The sequence below is a fragment of the Protomyctophum parallelum genome (genome assembly GCF_964188405.1).
Source record: "Protomyctophum parallelum genome assembly, chromosome: 12".
NCBI lineage: Eukaryota > Metazoa > Chordata > Actinopteri > Myctophiformes > Myctophidae > Protomyctophum > Protomyctophum parallelum.
This window is the reverse complement of record NC_139712.1, coordinates 25,633,477-25,654,130: the sequence shown is the minus strand read 5'-3', so window position 1 is coordinate 25,654,130 and position 20,654 is coordinate 25,633,477. Positions and strand designations below refer to the sequence as shown.

The 20,654-nt window shown below is 44.4% G+C and overlaps 1 protein-coding gene across 1 annotated transcript; it reads right to left on the bottom strand.

Moving 5' to 3' along the window:
- Nucleotides 1-10,377: 10,377 nt before the first annotated feature.
- Nucleotides 10,378-18,973, bottom strand: LOC310867601 (calcium-binding protein 5-like; the record flags this gene model as incomplete). Its single annotated transcript, XM_083777716.1, has 7 exons — nt 10,378-10,406; nt 10,865-11,012; nt 11,430-11,539; nt 13,136-13,279; nt 13,535-13,565; nt 17,718-17,856; nt 18,891-18,973. The coding sequence occupies 7 exons, from the start codon at nt 18,971-18,973 to the stop codon at nt 10,378-10,380; spliced, it is 684 nt and encodes a 227-aa protein (XP_083633842.1).
- Nucleotides 18,974-20,654: the final 1,681 nt, after the last annotated feature.

Sequence of the window (20,654 nt, the reverse complement as noted above, 5' to 3'; positions counted from 1 at the left end):
GAAATGATCATGATGGCACTGGCAGAATGGCAGCACGCCCGGACCTTTCCTGGTGGCCTGCCGCCTATTGGCCTGCCTTTTTTTATCATGGCGGCCCCCTACGGTCGTAGCCCACCGGGAATTTGCCCGGTGCGTCCTGTGGCCAGTCCAGCCCTGCCTTGCACCCCCGCTTCTCACCACCGACTCTCTCTCTCTCTCTCTCTCTCTCTCTCTCCTCCTGCCTGCTATCGATAAAGCCAGTACATCTGTGCGAAAGTGTGAATGAAACCAGCTCTCCTGGAATGTCTCTCCACATGGCTGACTCAGCACATGTGTTTGCGTAACACGGCGTGTTTTTATGTTTGATTTTTTCTCTCTCCTTTTCTCCTTTTCATGGATGTGCATGTCGAGAGCGAAACAGAAAAGTAGCTTGCGCTGCATTTAGATAAGTTGTGAGCTTAACTATATGCTGTGACCATGCTGTGTTTTTTTATTTTAAAACAAGCCTTTAATCAGGTCTTAGCTTGTCTTGTTAAGTTGCTGTACACGGTGTGATAAATATAATATATATAATACAAAATCATAATCCTTTTCCTGTAACGTCTGTAATGTGGAGGGGGGGATGGACGGAGGATGTTAAGATTAATATTAACATGTGGTTTGGGTCGGGAGGCATACTATCATCCGACAGAGCATTGCTCCGAAGGAGCAATGCTCCGAGGTGCGCTGCGGGTCGGGAGAGGGTTGCGGTTAGGTTTAGGTGTCTGCCCCGGGGGAGGTTAGGGTTAGGGTGAGGGAGGAGGTAGGTTGTCGTTCGGACCAATGCTCCGTCGGATGAAAGTACTGCACTCGTCTGGGTCCACGGCTCACGCTTGACTTCAGTTATGATAATCATCCGATCCTCTTAAGGGACCATTATCATCGGTGGTGGAGAAAAAAAAGTATTTTTACAGGTAAGGCAAGCTCATAGCATGCGGCACACAGTGATGTGCTATAAGCTTGTATAGGCCTATATCTGTTTGTTTTTTTAATAGCCAACATTTTTTTAAACTTTAGTTACAAGTCCGTATCGCCCTTAAAATAAATCGCTGCTTAATAATTATATAGATGCACTTTACACCTTTCTACTTTCCTTGTGTAAGTCTGTTTTTAAATGCTTTGTTTCCTAATGTACTGTTTACTTGTTTTGTGTTTTTATGTGGGGACTGCGGATGAGAATTAACATTTTGGCTAAATCCAGTGTATTTACTATACATTGCATGTAATTTCCATTAATATGCGTTGTCCCATCTAAATAAACACATAAAGTAAAGGAATAGCGGGCATCGGAATGCTGGCATGAACCCTCCTATATATATATATATTATTATTTTTTTCAATTATTTATTGGGTTTTTTTCATGGCCTGAACAGTTTGTGGTTGTGCTTCATAATTGTGGCTCTGGTCGAGTTGATTCATCAGATGCAGGCCCCTCTTATCTCATTTCATACTATATATCTCTCAAATCCCCATGATCAATATTGGCTCTGCCTTCCCAGGCAATCACATTTAGAGACTGATTGAACTACAGATCACTTAAAGCGCCATAAATGGTACATTTATATAGCAAAGGTGCTTTACAGAGATTGTGCATTACATTCACGCATTCACACACACACCGATGCCGAGTCTAAGTCTAGGTCCGAGTCCACTTCAATGCGGCATATAGTAACGCAAACTTCAGTCACTCTCTGCTGATTTCTGATCGTCTGCACCTTTGCTATATTATTGACGCACACACACACACACACACACACACACACACACACACACACACACACACACACACACACACACACACCCTCACACACACACACACACACACACACACACACACACACACTCTCTCTGTCGCTCTAATTAATTAGTCTCATGTCGCGCAGCTGCGTCTAGATTATCCCAGCGGATCCTGCCGGCAGCTGCCTATGCCATAGAAAGCATAGGTGGAACCCAGGCTACTTCGGCACTAACTCTGGGGGAGCCCGCGTTCGAACTATAGGAACCTTGCCGTTCCTATACGGTCACTCTACCCCTTTGAGCCACTGCCGCCATCACTTGCATGTGATTATATGTGTGATCTATTGTCATAGTTTTGTTCTTTTTATTCCACCAACCACATGGTTGGTGGAAGCTATGTGTCGTGGCCACACAGATGGGGCAGATATGGCTCCCATTTGAGTGAGCATGGCGGTTTGGCCCAGTAATGAATACTTTGGTATTCACTATTCAGGCTCGCCCTACATCCGAGCCATTGTGACTGAACAACGGATGCAATCATTTGGATCGAGATGGGACTGCCACGAGTTGAGGGAGGGCAGTGTGTGTGCATAATTCATTTTTTTCCCCTGCAACTTTCTCGACTCTGACCAACTTTGAGTAAACACTGTGTCTGCCACCAAGTGTCGAGAAAAGGTATGCGCCAGAATGCCATCCATAAACCTCTGCTTTGGGGCAGAATAATCTCCGCTGTACCGGCATGGTGACCTTCATTGTAACGATACGGCTATTATTAGCATTAGCTCACGCTGTTTATCTTTCACCAGAAACATGTCGGGAGCGAGGGGGTGGTTTAGTGGAAAGGAGGGGGGTGCAAAGATATAATATATTTCCACACTCACTCCAGAGGGCGACTATAGTTCCACACTCACTCCAGAGGGCCACTACATTTCCACACTCACTCCAGAGGGCCACTATAGTTCCACACTCACTCCAGAGGGACACTATATTTCCACACTCACTCCAGAGGGCCACTATATTTCCACACTCACTCCAGAGGGCCACTATATTTCCACACTCACTCCAGAGGGCCACTATAGTTCCACACTCACTCCAGAGGGCCACTAGATTGCCACACTCACTCCAGAGGGCCACTATATTTCCACACTCACTCCAGAGGGACACTATATTTCCATCACACACCGCATTAAGTGAAGGTGGGTGCTGCATATGGCCCCCGTGCCGCCAGTTGCCCACGTATGATCATGTGCCTGCGAGGAGCCCCCGGTCTAACGCTCCCCCGGTCTCCATAGTGGCTTTGAATTGTGGTAGCAGGATGTCATTCATTTATTTCCCGCATATTGGATTGGAATGACAACCAAGCTGCAGTTACCCATGGCAACCACGGATAAAATCGCGATCTGCGCATCTCTAATATATACACATCTCTAATATATACACACACACACACACACACAAACCACTGAACTAGGCAACTTGTACGCATTTGGCGGCTGGTTAGTTGGCTGACTGACTGACTGACTGACTGACTGACTGGTGGAGCCGGCTCTCTGGGCCATTAAAGATGGACTCCCGTCAGTATAATTTGATGATGGGCTCCATCATCAAATTCTACTGACAGGCCGTCATTTCATTTCTCATTCTACTGCTCTCCGTGCAATCTGGACACAGGGGGCGAGGCGAGCATGAGAGCTCCTGCTGTCTCCACTTTGAACGAGAGCAGGACATATTGAGAGGAATGTACCGCATAGAGGACCTTTGAGGAGCAGCACTGTGCGTGCGTGCGTGCGTGCGTGTGTTTGTGCATGAGATGTGGATTAAAGCTTTATATTGGATGTGCACTTTAACCTATTATTAAAGACGGGGAAATAATTTGTGTCATTTTAGATACACTTTTATACATTTATATATATACAAAATAGCATGTATACATGTTCATATAGCGCGTCACTGTGTGCAGCGATATGAGCTACATCTGCTATTTTTTTTAATGATGTCTGCAGATCTTTGGATATACACATGTTTTAAAGCATGTTGCGAAGCGACTACTTTTGAGCTTGTGTGAAAAGAGCAGCAATATATGTGGCTAATATGCTTCCTTCAAATGGTAAATGGTGCATTTATATAGCGTCTTTATCCAAGGCGCTTTACATAGATTGTGCATTACATTCACCCATTCACACACACACACACACACACACCGATGGTGGCGTAAACCATGCAAGGCACCAACCAGCACATCAGGAGCAATTTGGGGTTCAGTGTCTTGCTCATAAAGGACACTTTGACACTAAGGTCGCATTCATACCAGAGAGCTTTGCTGCGATTAAAACGAATCCTGCTGCGCATTGTCAGAAAGTGCGCTTCGTTTGGCAGGTGTGAAGGCTCATTCGAATCCTAATGCGCAGCAAATAACCGCATTTTACTCCTCCCAAAAACGTGGGTTTCGCTTCGCTTCGAATCGCACTTGACTACGATTCGGTGCAGGTGTGAATGCAATCCGCAGTAAATAAAGGAAATGAAGAAAACATAATGTGGCGGGTGAGGAGCTGAACACAGTTGGAGACGGAGAAGGAATATTTTACGCAGCGCAAAGATGTCCCGTTACTGTGGATAGACGTGGTCGAATAAGGAGACTGAAGCCCTGATCGAAATGAGGACGTGTACATTAATCAATTGCTTAAGAAAACACATAAAAACACTGCAGTGTAGGGGCCTATTATAGCCTACATAATATTCTGTCTGTCTGTCTGTCTGTCTGTCTGTCTGTGCGTGCCGTAAACATGGAGTGCTGTCACTGTGTGGGACTGGGGAGTTATATCAGTGCGCTCATGCAGCGCTGTGCCTCCATGCCCAAAAGAACAGTGTGTGGCGGCTGCGTGCGTAGAGAGAGAGAGAGGGGGGGGGGGGTCCCAGACGGCACGAAACATGCACGTTATGAGTGTAATTTTATCACCATAGATTTCACTGTGTAGGCTATAGTTTATGAATGGAACACATTGATAAAGGTCCCCCCTGCTGCGTTTCCAATTGCTACGAATGACAGTGTGAAGGCAAACCGCAGCCAATTAAATATGCAAGAATTCCATGTCCCCGCCCATACGGATCTGAGTCTACCGAAGTATTAGGTGAGAATGTGACCTAACTCTAGGGGAGCCGGGTTCGAACTTGCAACCTTGCGGTTACCATCCAGCTACTCTACACCTGAGCCACCGGCCCACTAGCCTGGGGTCCACCTATGCTCTCTATGGCATAGGCAGCTCCCGGCCGGATCCGCCGGGAGAATCTAGACACAGCTGCGCGACATGAGACTGATTAATTAGAGCGACAGAGAGAGAGAGGAGTGTGTGTGTGTACATGTGTGCGTGTGTGCGTCAATTTAACAAAGATGCAGACAATCCGAAATCAGCAGAGAGTGATCGACGTTTGCGCTACTCTATGCCGAATTGAAGTGGACTCGGACCCAGACTTTTTTCATCCTCCCTGGAAATAAAAACATCTGGGTTTCCGAGGCTACCGGCCCACAGGTGTTACCGATGTTCACAGGTGTTAACGATGATACTAATTTAGGCTCTGTTCCATTTACTGTGCAGTACGTGGTTCTCAAACTTTTTAATTTCAAGGACCCCTATAACTCTGAGAGTGTACAGTGAACCGTATAGACAGCACTAGAATTGCATTTTATGTAGTCATAGTACATACTGTATGTATAGTATAGTATAGTATAGTCATTCATTGGCATCTGTCAGTCTCGAGAGACTATGGAGTTATATGTATATACTCCAATTACGAGTATGCACCCTATGTTTCATGATAACTACTTTTTATGTATGTGATGTATTGCCATGCTTTTTGTTATTGCTTAATGTAAGTCGCTCTGGATTAAGAGCGTCTGCTAAATGCCTAAATTGTAAATTGTAAATTGTAACCACATGGACCCTTATGGGTCCCTTTGGTTCCATTTGTACACTCTCAGAGTTACGGCCATATGGCCATGTTTGGAACGCACTCAAGGACACTCCGAGACCCACTGTGTAGCAGAGTGTTTCCAGTGAGCCAACACTGACGTCATGCATACCACGGCCATCATGCCAGCCACGTGCTAACTAGATGCAATTTCCCATTGACAGTCCATTCATCCAAACAGAAAAGTCCCTGGCTTTTTTTTCATGTGATTTAGATCTACCTTTAGGGCACCCCTGACCTAGAGTAACATGTAAATGTGCTGAAGGTGCATTTAGTCACTATATGGTCATTATGCTCTCTGGAACAACCTTCCTGATGACCTGACATCAGCTACAACTGTGTCATCTTTTAATCTCGTCAGCCCTATAGTTACGTCATCATGTGTCAACATATCGTGAAAATAGCATGATCTACAAGCCCACAAGTCACATATCGCAATGCAATGTGCTCTGACCTTGTAGATCGCCGATTTACGCAGAACTAACTGTGTGTGTGTGTGTGTGTGTGTGTGTGTGTGCGTGCATGAGTGCGTGTGAAGCACATGTACTCTCATAATTATGAGTAAGTGTTGTGGCTGCAGCATCCATCAAGCCCCAGCTGGCTTCAGCCAGTATACGGAGACTTTGGAAGTATATACTCTGGACCCAGCAGGCAAGTCACGTCCCTGAACATCTGCGCAAGAAGGAAAGGACCGTGGCTCAGATTCACACGCACGCACGCATGCACGCACGCACGCACGCACGCACACACACGCACACGCACGTAAAGCCGTTGCTGATGGTAACCTGGGCCTGAGGTGTAAAAAAAAAAAGAGAAAACCGAAGACAAAATCAGCTCTTTGAAGCTCTTTGAATAATCAGGGTGGAGGATGAAACTAGCCTGCAGATCTAGGCAGCAGTGACAGCAGCAGGGGTGGCCTCCTCATCACGGACCCCCCTCCTCCTCCTCCTCCTCCTCCTCCTCCCGAGGCATTGCAGTATACACGAATACCAAACAACCCCTTTAACAACTCGCCTCGGGACGTACAGCTGGCGGAACTGCGCGGCCTGGTATTCCTAAAGTAACCTAAGTAATGCTCAAACGGTTAAACCTGACCTTATTCCTAAACTTAACCCCAGTAAAACCATGTCTAAACCTAACGCTATTCCTAAACTTAACCCCAGTAAAACTATGTCTAAACCTAATGCTATTCCTAAACTTAACCCCAGTAAAACTATGTCTAAACCTAACGCTATTCCTAAATTTAACCCCAGTAAAACTATGCCTAACCCTAAACGTATTCATAACCTTATTCTCAGTGAAACGAAATAAAGAATACAAGACCCGTTGCACGGAGCAGTCGGCGTGAGGTCGGCGGAAAAGAATCAGGGGCGAGATGGAATATAGGGGCGACAGTACCTGTTACCGAAGTCACCCCTCCCGGTGGCCCGAGGGGACCGTCCGGTCCCTTCAGGTCCCCCTCCGAAACAAACTCTGTTTCCAAAACAGTGGGTCGGGAGCTTAGAGTATGACGGCACCCGGAGGAAACCCTGAGGCGAAATAGACATATAGTGGCCGAATTCGGTATTGCAGCTCGGGGCCAGCGCTGGTCCATCATGGTCGATCATTGCGCACGTTCATGCTATTGGGCCCATGACACGTGAACGCTATGTTTCATACATGCCAAGTGGATGGGAGGAGAAATCCGGTGATGTCTCTATTAATATATATACTCTTTTTATTTTCAACTTCAATTTTAATATATATATACTCTAAGGTCGGGAGCCATTTGTTGGTCGCAGACACAATGTAATGGCTTATGGGTCCCCTTTGTTTTTGTTTCCTACATTTGTTTTTGTTTTATTATTTTTTCAAAATATTTTTCCAACACTTTGCATGAATTAATAACAAAATCCAATGATTTTCTTTTTTATCTTCAGCAGTGTCGTGAAGAAATTAAAGAAAAACCTAAAGAAATTCCATAAATCAGAACAAATATTTGTGAAAATAGCCGATCTACAAGCTCACAACACATCTTGTAGATCTGCTATGTTCACTAGTTTGGGTCCCGCGGGCGAAGGTTTGGGAACCACTGCTGTAAACGATCATGACTGGGGCGAGCGACATCACAGGACGTGACATCACAGGACGTGACATCACAGGACCTGACATCACAGGACCTGACATCACAGGACGTGACCTCACAGGACCTGACATCACAGGACGTGACATCGCAGGACCTGACATCACAGGACCTGACATCACAGGACCTGACATCACAGGACCTGACATCACAGGACCTGACATCACAGGACCTGACATCACAGGACCTGACATCACAGGACCTGACCTAATCCATGTCTATTCACTTTTAAGGGGATGTTGCTACGATTAGGTGATGTAATGATGACGTAAAACAAACGGTGTCAAAACAAACATTACAAATCTCTTTATTGTTAATGGGATTTAATGGGGACAAAACAAACATTGATTTCTCTTCATTGCCAATGGCGTTTTCAAAACCAACATTGAACTAGCGCTAACGCTAGCGCCCCTCAAAAATCAGGAAAGAAATTGAGAGATTATAGTCATCGTGTGGAGCCCTTGGATTGCAGGACTGGCGCCCTATACTATAGCTCAAATAATCGCCCCTCTCGTTGCCTCTCCCCTGCAACAGTATACGAGTCAGAAATGAGATGATTGCCATCTCTGCTCCACTTTCCATATCGTACCACGAGATAAAAGTCCAACTGAGCATATATACAGTAGGGGAGTAATTACCCTTGTCCAGTGTTCGAGATTGTTGGGGGGGATGGGGGATAGAACCCATTCTCACAACATACAGTACAGTGGAGGTAATTGAGCGGTGAATTACACCCTCTGCTGAACACTGATTCTGATGTAGTCATTATATTATCTCCCACCTTTGTGGCAATATATCCCAGTGACGTTCTCCGATGAGCAACAAGCATTCTCCTTCTGTAGGAGCAGGCCAATAAAAGATGCACGCACGCACGCATGCACGCGCGCACGCACGCACGCACACACACACACACACACACACACACACACACACACACACACACACACACACACACACACACACACACACACACACACACACACACACACACACACACACACACACACACACATCCACAATGACTTTGCATGAGGTGGACTGTTTCATTATGTGCAGTCAGTCTACTATCTACACCTCTCTCTCTCTTTCGCACATCGCCGTTCCCCAAAGAGAGGACATAAATGAGTTTCACATCAAATAATGCAATCAAGCTTCTGTTAAAGCCAGATCTACACAACTTGAATGTGTCAGACTTAATTGTGTAGATGCCTCTACTTACAATGACTTTGGATTGAGAAAGGGCACACTGCTGGGGGAAGGTGGCAGGTAAACGTATTAGGACAGGTGTGAAATAGGAGCATAAATGGAGACACGGTGAGAGATATTGAAGTATAAATCAGGAGTTAGAGTTAATGTACGGCTGTGTGCTAATGAGGAATGAATGGAGAGATTTACCATTGCTATAGTTACAGTATGATATATGGTAAGGACTCATTCCAAGATGCCAAAGACAAAATAAGTCACACCCATATTAGTCTTGCTTAGCCAGACAACTCTCCCACAATCTCTGAATGGTGTGTGTGTGTGTGTGTGTGTGTGTGTGTGTGTGTGTGTGTATATATATATATATATATATATATATATATATATATATATATATAGGCCTACTAGAACTTCACTCCTGAAATCCGAGAATGGAAGCTGTCATTTCTGGTCAACAAAATGTATTTTGTGTCTGCCACACACTGACAGGTCACAAATTTTGTCCGTGCTAAACACCTTATCCCTAAACGTCTTTGCTTTTCTGAGTGGTGCAACCACTCCATTACACAGCTATGTGTGTCCCTGGGTCTGTCCCTGGGTCTGTCTGTCTGTCTTTCCCTGGGTCTGTCTGTCCATTGTCCATGCACGAAAATAGCTTGGTTGGTCATTTCTCGACCGTTTCGGACGTGGGGTGGCTTGCCGGAACCGGGCCAGCCCCCAGGCCAGGTTCTTCATGGCGACACGCGACACACTGTCAGGCTGGATTACCAGCCTATAGATGCCTGGAACGCTATATGCGCTAACGTATAAGAGTTTTTTAATGAAATACTTCTACTTTACATTTAGGACTGTATTCTCCTGGTTTCACATTTCAGCACACCGTCTAACATTGAGTTGATGCTCGCTGGCTTCACCTCCCACATCGAGAACATCTCCAGTCCCGACACAACACGGCAAAATAATTAGTTTTGTGCCAAGCAGTCATCAGGATTATAGGATACAAAAAACATACACAAACAAACTCAGTACATCGATAACAAAAGAACAATGCTAACAAAAGGCTACCAGTCATAGTTTTCCCCTTCCTGAGTACCCGGGTCTCATACATTGATGTCATATACTCTCAAATCGTACCCCAGCTTGTTTGCTGGACACGTTGATGATTTTATGAAGTTTGTTGTTATTATAAAGGATAGAGGGCGGATGAGAAGCGACAGTTGCTGGTCAAAATGCGGTAATGCGAAGTGTTAAACCCCAGCTTGCATGCGTGGGGTTTCCTCGTGCTAAATGAGTCCCCTCATGTGTCTGGACTGCCAACGTCCTCTCACGAGCTAACGAATGGACAGCATCATCACAAACTCTGAAAAGAAGAGAAGAGGATATGAGTTTCACCATTAATTAAGGAACCGGGGAGCGAGGAACGCACACTTTGTTGCCTGGTCTGCTACAGGTCTGCTCAAGAGGGGCGCGACAACGCAAACGTAAAAAATAAAAGCTAAACCGAATCCAGGTCTGGTGAGTCGCGGCAGTGTGTTACTCCGACATGCATTGCGCCGTGCTTTGGGTAAGGGTTTGGGTTAGACTCAGTGTCCTGCCGCGTGAAACCCTACCGCCTGCCGCGGTTGCTCCGCGGCTCATGCTCTCTCCTATTTTCACTATAGTATATATTATATATATATATATATATATATATATATATATATATATATATAGTATGGGTCCCGCAGCTATAGGACAACAAATGTCTCTTTTTGGGTCACAGGCTAACAAAGTTTGGTATAACCACCGGTCCACAAACAGTGCATAAATATCTCTCACCTTCAAAGTCGACGTCTCCGTCGTCATTGATGTCGAGCTCCTTCATGCTCTCCTCCAGCTCTCCTTTCTTCAACTTCTCCCCCAGCAGGGACCTCACCGCCTCCTTCATCTCCTCCATGGTGATCTTCCCGTCCCCGTCTGTGTCAAACTGCCATGGAGGGAGGGGGGGGGGAGAGGGAGAGAGAGAGAGAGAGAGAGTATAACTATCTCTGACAGAAAATCTTTTCATAGTTTCACAAAATAGTATTACCAAAAGTGTTAATGTAACACAGCTCTGTTTACACCTTTATTTAATTCCTATTTATATCCAATATTCATTTGTAAATTACATTGTTTTATTTGTCTTGTTTTATTTGCCTTGTTCCACTTCTGCTTTGGCAAGGTGAACGTACGTTTTCTCATGCCAATAAAGCTCCTTTGAATTTAAATTGAATTGAGAGGGCGAGAGAGAGAGAGAGAGAGAGAGAGAGAGAGAGAGAGACAGATAGACAGAGACAGAGACAGAGACAGACATGCTTAAAGGGCCACATTTTCCTTGACGTGAAAAGGTTTGGGAAACACTGACCTGTTGGAAGGCCGACTCCAGCTCCTTGAGGCCCATCATGCCGGCCGTCTCTCCCATCATCCTGGGTCCCATCAGCTCAATCCAGTCATCAAGGTCCATCAGGCCGCCCACTGTGGACGCCAATCAATCACCACATGTGTTCAGTTACAGAGAAAGCTAAAACAAATACAAAATTTGAATAATTTGAAAGAAATCAGAACGGTCTGAAGTGAGTGGTACTGTACTGTACTGTACTGTACTGTACTGTACTGTACTGTACTGTACTGTACTGTACTGTACTGTACTGTACTGTACTGTACTGTACTGTACTGTACTGTACTGTACTGTACAAGCCCTCCTCCCTGGCTTGTGTGTGTATGTGTGTGTGTTAGGCTGTGCAATAGTGACACTTGGTGGTGAACAAACGCTGTGCAATAGTGACACTTGGTGGTGAACAAACGCTAAAGATATTTTCGTGGGACAAATAACTGCCAAAATAACATGCCTCCACTACGTTTGGAAGATATGCTTTAAGTGCTGCATGTGCCCCCCACACTTGGAACCTAACTTTATTCATTTATTTTATTCATCTATGTTTTTGAGGGGCACCAGCCCCTCTTATATTCAGCTAGAGTGTAGGATTTTAAGGGGCGCTAGCCCCTCCTATATATGCAGCTTTTCACCCCACACATCTCAATATTTGCCATTGACAATGAAAGGAGAAAGTAGGTCAAATGTCTGCCAAATATGACGTAAATTTGTGGCAACAGGCATTCTGATTGGCCAGTATGAGATGATGAATGATGATGTACGATGATAAGAGCGCCCCTCACTTCACACAGGTGTGTTTTTTTTCCTTTGTCCAAGCCCTGTTCTCAGAACTAAATAAAGGTTGAAATGAAAGGAAACCGCTTGCAGACAGAGTGACATATAGTACACATGCACACAGTACCCTCTGGTGGACGAATGTGTGTGGACAGCCTGCTACTGTCTGTCTGCATACAACCACACTGAGGAGGACTGAGGACCCAGAAGCAGAACCAGGCAGGCAAACTGATGCAGTCCAAAGATGTATTAACATGACACTCACAATAAAGTGTAGCAGGACATATACGAAGATATCAGGAATACACAGTAAATATATAAATATATAAACTCATAAACTTGCAAGTGAACACTGAACGCAGGGAGGTTTAAATAGACAAGACACAGGTGCAACAGAACTACAATCAAAACAATTATTGGCTGACACTAAACAGGACACAGGTGAAATACAATTACAATGCATTGTAATTGGCTGGGTTTCACTTCTTACACCATGGAAACCCAGCCATTGTATTTCACCTGGCAGGTGAAGGCAGGTATATCAACAAATTGAGCAGACAGGAAACACTAGGAACACAACTACACAATAAAAGTACACAGTTCATGACACACACACTCTCTAGTGTGGGTGATAGCCCCTCCTATGTCCAGCTTTGAGGGTTTGTGTAAACACAAACATTGTCCTAACACAAACATTGAATGCCATTGACAATGAATGGCCAGTTTTGAGCGTTTGAGTGTGTGTAAACACAAACATTGAATAAACACAAACATTGGAGATGAAGGTGAGGAGGACGCAAAATTTGGCCGGAATGAGATGTATCATGACGATGTGTGACGGAGGAGCGCCCCTCACTTCACACGGGTGTGATTCTTTTACAATAAACAATGAGTTGACTCACTCTTCATCTTGATCTCTTGCACTATCTCCAGCAGTTCCATCTCGGTGGGCATGTATCCCATGGACCTCATGCCCTCTGCCACGTCTTTGTAGTTCAGGTAGCCATCTTGGTCGTAGTCAAACTCCTTGAAGGCCTCAGCCAGCTCTGTGACGAGGAGTTCGTGCATTTCAGAAACAGATGATTCTAACTCTGTGACATACAGTTCATACATTTCCGAAACAGATGATTCTAACAGTTCTAACAGCTCTGTGACGAAGAGTTCATACATTTCAGAAACAGATGATTCTAACAGTTCTAACAGCTCTGTGCCAAACAGTTTCATACATTTAAGAAACAGATGATTCTAACAGTTCATAAAAGCAGTGTCCTTTTATTACTTTAAATTAACATGATACTCACCGTCCAATTCAGCTTGAGCCAGTTCTCGTTCCTACACAGAGGCAATACAAAAGTGAGTGGTATTAATGATAGATATTACAATGGTCAAGCAGCATTAATTACTTGTTATTTCCTTTACCTTTTTCAGACATTTAGCTGAGGTGGTTGTCCGAAGCATATCGTAATTATAGTAAGTAACAAAGTAGGCGACTCAACATCGACACGGTTGCATGCAGAAAAGGATCCCATGTTTATGTCTCTGCAACATAAATGTTGTGGTGATATGCTATAGTGACCTCGTTAAGCTTAATGAAGTGTGACACTTCACCTCAAGTAATGACTATTAATACTGCAGTCCCACCAGGCTTAACCCATAAGAGGATAACCACCTACCTACCTAGTACCTGCTGGCTTAACCACATATACTGCATCACACAATCACACAATCAAAAATTAAGCTCAAAGGTTCATGTAACTCTGAAAGTATGTGACAAGTGATACGCCCTGTGCGTCGTCATACGATGAATACAGGATATAGCCGATCTATTTTTGTTACCATATATATATATTTTTTCAATCTTTCAAGTGTTTGTCTGTAACATGGGGGTATGGCACTTGTACCAGAGCCTTGTATTGAGAGTTACGCCAATGAGGGGGCAGAAAACAGCGGCAGTCTAAATTGTGACTTTAATGCCTATAGGCAACTACAATATATTAAAATTCCAGTTCAGGGCTTTGTCACTATTCGCCAAATAGTGTGTGTGTGTGTGTGTGTGTGTGTGTGTGTGTGTGTGTGTGTGTGTGTGTGTGTGTGTGTGTGTGTGTGTGTGTGTGTGTGTGTGTGTGTGTGTGTGTGTGTGTGTGTGTGTGCGTGCCTGCGCGCCGTGTGTGTGTGTAGAAGACCTTGCCCGTAGAAGTGAATGGAGATGACACCCCTCTACTTAAACAGGCTGCTGTGACTCTTGAGTGTTAAATGTATGAATTTTTACAGGTTCTGGGTTCAAGTCCAGCAATTTGTAGTGTATTCGTATGTTATCGCTGTTAGGGCCAGCTGTGACACTGCAATGACATGCCCAAATAGGGGACGTAGGGTTGAAATTAGGCCTTCGCTAAAACCCACCCCAAAAAGCGATTGTCCAATGCCAATCCAAATAATTTAGCAACTGTTGCTATGCAGGTCAAGCTTTCGCCACCTCATAGCTGTCAATGTTATTTTGCATGACTGTGTTGTTGAACATTTACACGGCTTAACAAGGTTACACGACAGAGGTGATGGCAATAATACTAATTAATGACTGTAGTCTTACCCTGTCAGGCTTTTAAATGGTCGTTAAAAGTTGATTTCTCCCTCTGTCATTTCCTCATATTTCTAGTTTATTTAAATAATGTCATGCACATTTGCCCAGTGCATAGCCTACTGCAGGCCTGGTTGACTAGATTTAGAAGACATTCTGGTTTTGCTTCGGAAATTATCCATTATTTATATGGAGAAATAAATCCCATCATTTAACATGCATCTCAATGGGTGAGAAGGACAGCTTGACCTGTCTCTTCGCTGCTAACGTGCCTATTGGACAAGGACGGGTTGGGGAGGGACTTTTTTTCTTCCTTTTTCTCTTTTTTTTGTTAACCATTTTGACACTCCAGAGCTAAATTCCAATACCCAAAATCTCGGACACTCGCTCACTCCCACTCGGTCACTCGGGGTCATTCCAGCGTGACCCGGAAATTGTTAACGTTCCGATTGTTAAAGCGCTCCATCGAGGAGGAGAGGAGAGTCGAGTGGAGGAGCCGAGTGAGCTCTCCGAGACCGCATAGAGCGAGTGTACATCAGGTGCAGGCTCGGTGGGGTATTTTGTCTCCTCGCAGCGGATTTCCGCATCACGTGTACATGTTTTTTTTCCTTCTCCAGTGACGTAAGTCCGCCTCCTCCACATGTGGAACAGAAAACACTGATGAAACCCGATACTGTGCACCCCCCCCCCCCCCCCCCCCCCATCCACTAGCTGCCGGCCGGCTGACTGGCTGAAGTCGCCGACCCAACGGCCAACACACACATGCACTGTTCAACTGTTTGTTGAAGAGACACATTTTCGCTGAATGAATAGAGCTTCAGAATGATAAAGTAGCCTATCTAGCCTACTTATGTGAAAGTGAAAGGACCACAACAAGCCACTGGCTTTATTGCGTTGTGTGAAGCATAATAAAAGTAGGATATATAAATTAGGCCGGCTATATTGTGCGCACCTCAAAAGCTATAGTTAATTTATCTCTGTGCATGCCTGAATGCACAGACTGCTATGAATGACGGTGACAAAAATGGAAAAAAATAATATTTATATGTGGACTGAACTGAATATGTAAGTCAGAGAGACTATACCTAATTCCTGTTATAGTGTCCGTTATTTGCAAAGACCGCGGAGGAGGACTGACTGTCGGAGGAGGGGGGGGGGGTGATTTATACGTGTGCGCATCCTGGCGCTTATTCACTATTTCAGGAATAAATAGCCTTGCCTTGCACATGTTACCAATACATACACATTGGCCTCGGACCCTCGGTTACATGTACAAAACTAGAAAAGGTGCCCTTCCGGGCACAGGTCTCCACCAGGTTATCCACAGATCCGTGCAGTTAGAGGTAAAAACACTTTTTGGCCAGTTATAGCGCCACCTTGAGGCTGAGTTGAAATTGTTCATGTGGCATTTCGTCCTCGGCCTAGTGGGAATGTGGGTGCACAATTTCACGGAAATCACGCGATGTGTTCATGATTTGCAGCATTTTGTTTGAAACTGAGCACTCCTGTGAACTTTGGAAGCCAATCTTAACCAATCAGGATGGAGTCTGATAAATCTGAAAGACCCGTTTCGTTGAATGGCTCTAGAGAGACTGTGTAGCAATTTGCGTGATGTTTGGACAAAATCTGTAGGTGTACTGTGCAAAAACGTGTTTTGCACAAAGCGGCCTCCTGGTGGCGCTATAACAGGCCGTTCTGGAAAGTTTGGGTCAGAGGTTCATGGTTGGCATCCAGGGAGTGTGTGTGCAAAATATGGCATTAAAAAACTTGTTTTGCACAAAGCGGCCTCCTGGTGGCGCTATAACAGGCCGTTCTGGAAAGTTTGGGGCAGAGGTTCATGGTTGGCATCCAGGGAGTGTGTGTGCAAAATATGGCATCGACCGGGTTAACGGTGGCCGAGATTAGCTGTTCACGGACACACGGACACACGGACACACGGACACACGGACACACGGACGGACGGAGTGCAAAACATACTCTCTCCCCATGCCTTCGGCCTGGTGGAGACAATGATGAATTGTCTATTCTGCACTGTACGGCTCTGTTCGGACTTCGGAGTTCCAGTGATCCAGCTGTGTGACAGTGACACCACTTTTGCTTTGGCAACGTATGTTTTCCCATGCCAATAAAGCCCTTTGAATTGAATTGAATTGATACACGTCATTAGTGATCGCGGATTGTGCCGTCGCTTTGAAATGACAGCGTAGTACATTCCGATTCCAGAGGAAAATTCGACCACCACTCTGTCCTCGCATAGAATCCTCTCCTCCTCCTCTCCTCCTCGCTGGGGGCGGAGCAAAGGAGCGAGTGGAGGACGCGAGGAGAGTGAGCGAGTGTGAAAGTTGCGGTATTGGAATTTAGCTAAAGTTACAGCAAGTGAACGCTCCTGATTTTACTGTGAGGTCTGTTTTCTTTATGGTAATTTTCAATTCCAGAAAGCACCATATAGTATACAGACCAGCTATTACCTGCCGCTTGTATAACCCCGTGCTTGAAAACTTTCCTACAGTATACATTTCATCATGTCTGAAATGGGACTCTGAACCCTACCACACCCGATCAAGTCATTTCCCCAAATTCAAGTTGGTAGATCAGCTTTTAGCTTCGGTGTCCCTAATACACAGAATGACCTGCAAACGGCATTAAAATTGACCACTTTGGTACCCTTGAGTCATATTAAAACCTTGGTGAACATACAGATCCCCGTAATATGTAACTGTTTTTAGGTCGTTTTTAAATTTGTCTTGACTTATATTTGTAAACCCGTATGCCTTTTTCTTTTCCCTAATCTTCTGATGTGTTGTAATGATTTTATGTCATATTGTATTACTCGACGACACTGTACATGAGTTTAATTACGAGAATAAATACAACTTGAACTTGAATGAACAGTATATATTTATACGTACCGCTCCAAACACGCTCTTTAGGACTGAGTTGTACACTTTGGTCATTTTTTCGGCGTCTTTCTTTCCCTTCTTGGATGATTTCTTAGGTACATCGCCGACAGAGCTCAATGACGACCCCCGTACGGAGGACTTTGGGGCACTGTAGGTGGACAATAAAAGACTGTGATGAAAGACAATATCCACATCCAACAGTAGATGAAGATGCCATCATGCTATAGGGAAACAGTCCACTGCTGTCCTGGCTGCTCGCCCATTTCTCCCCTCAGTGGGTTGACAATTCGCTCTGAACATTTTTGTAAATCAACACCCTAATCAAAAGTACTCAAATGTTTTACGTATGAGTGTATCAATAGTGCAATGTAGTACTCTGTTACAAGTAAGTCAGGAATTCAAAATGTATTTGAGTAAAAGTAAAAAAGTATTTCACATAAGCCTGACTATCGATGAAATGACCAAAAGGTTTTTTGAAAGTGAAATATATACTTTAAAGTACAGTACTTAAGTACATGTAGGCCTACTTAGTTACTTTCCACCACTGCTAATTCATCATACTACAGTACATCGTCACAAATGTATCACAAAGTAGCAGATCCACGAGGTCGAAACGTGGTGCAATTTTTGTTATCTGATTCTTGAAAAGTAACAGTTTAGGATATATTGAGGTTTCCATCCGACAGAGACAATTTTGAAGTGTCAGCCAACTCTTGACTTTTGCTTTTGTGCACACCCCAAATTATGTGTGCATGCAGCCACTCTGCTAGGGAGCAATTTCTGGAAATTCTAAACATATGGGCATTCATGGCATCACTTGTCAGTCATGCAAAACTTCAAATGAATTTGAGGGATCCGTGTCAGTCAACAATATTTAGTGTGGGAACACAACCTGACAGAAATAAAAAAGAGGTCTTTTTTTTTAAATAATATCCTCATGTAGGCTATTTCATTCAACCCTTTATTTATACCCATGCAAGGTAGTAGCTGAGCACAAGTGCTCATTTTCAGCAACGCCCTGCACATAGAAACACACAGACAGACACACACATTAAAACCTAGAAGCCGACCAGTACAGCCACAGTCTTATACTGTTGGCCACTAAGCAGCTCCACTATCCCAGTCAGAACAGATAAGCAGTATGCATAGTTAGTATATTATGCATGTATTCTTAGTTCTTACCCATCTGCAGAGGCTGTAGAGGCCACGGAGATGATAGACGCCACGGAGGTGACAGAGGAGGCCCTCTCCCTTTCATTGGACATGCTGCTGTGGAGAAAATATGTGTTTCAAGTTTTTCATAATACTGTAAACACCTATGTGTGTGACTGTGTCCAGTACAGCTCATTTCAATTGACCACACACAGGGACGTGCAGAGAGTGTTAGAGGGGCAGGGGCCAAAATATAAAAATAGTGAAAATAGGGGCAAAAATAGCGAAAATAGCAGATCTACAAGCTCACAAGCTCTTTCTATTCTGTAGAGCAGCCATACTGTAAGTATTGTTATTTCATTTCATTTGGCTTACCTGGTTCTCTTGAATCAAGGTTAAAATAAAATAAAAGTTGATTATTCTTCTATTCCTAGTGTAGCAATCCCAGTGATTATGCTGTTCTGTCCTCCTCTCTCTCTCTCTCTCTCTCTCTCTCTCTCTCTCTCTCCCTCTCAAATTTCAATTAAATTCATTGTCCTTCTATTCCTAGTGCAGCAATCCCAGTGATTCTGCTGTTCTGTCCTCCTTTGCTCTCTCTCTCTCTCTCTCTCTCTCTCTCTCTCTCTCTCTCTCTCTCTCTCTCTCCTCTCTCCCCTCTCCCCTCTCTCTCTCTCTCTCTCTCTCTCTCTCTCTCTCTCTCTCCTCTCCCCTCTCCCCCCCCCCCTCTCTCTCTCTCTATCTCTCTCGCTCTCTCTCCCTCCAGAGGATTAGCAGCTATAGGCTAACGTGGCTAAAGGTACAGCAACAGATTAGAAAGCGGTTTCCAAGAGGTTTACAACATCCAACAGCCAACTAAGGCTATTAAGCCGTGTGCAGGCGTGCCCCGTATTAAAATGTTACTTTTCAGGATTCCAATTCAAAAATAGCTCAAAACATGCCAGGATTTAAAAAACAAAACTCAACTAAAACATGTCATAAACTGTTCGTTTTGAGCTTGTAGATGGTCTATTTTTGCTACTTTTGTGTGACATATGGGATAGAAACGAGAAAAGAAATACATAGATAAGACATGTCTGGGTAGCAGTGTAGGCCCTCTGGCCCGCTCCATCATCGAAGTTGATGCCCAAAAAGCTTGGAATATGGATATTTCAGGAAACTCCCGTTAAGCTTAAACTTTCCATCACACCTGTATATTACCGTATATTACTGTATAGGCAAATCTAGTGCCCATAATTGCCCGTTAAGTCTGCCTTGCACTTTTCAAGCAGTGCAAGGCAGAGACAGACACAGGGCAGGTCGAACACAAGGGGGTTCATTAAACAAAACAGGAGATGAAGAACATAGACTGGAACACAAGGAAACAAGGACATACTGTCTGGGAGCAAAAGAAAACACTAGGAACTTGGAATATTACGAACGAACAAGGAACTGAAAACACAAGGGCATATAAATAGACAAAGAATAACTATAGACACAGGTGAACAACTGAGAAATCAACACAGATTGGAACAGCTAGGTGGAAAACAAAGACTAATGACTTGGTTAGAAAAGGCAGGTACAGAACTACAGGGGCAGACAGGAAGGCACAAAACAATACGACAAAATAAAGGTACACAGGTGTAAAGTAAAACTCTGACTAAAAACCAATAGGAACACATGGAAAATATCTGATGAGCCTCTTGGCTCTGGTGGACACAATGGGCAATGACATGCAAACACTACTACTTTGTGCCCACTATCCAAGCCTCAAGAGTCAAGACACACCAATGGGCAGATGTCAAGGCCCACCTGTGT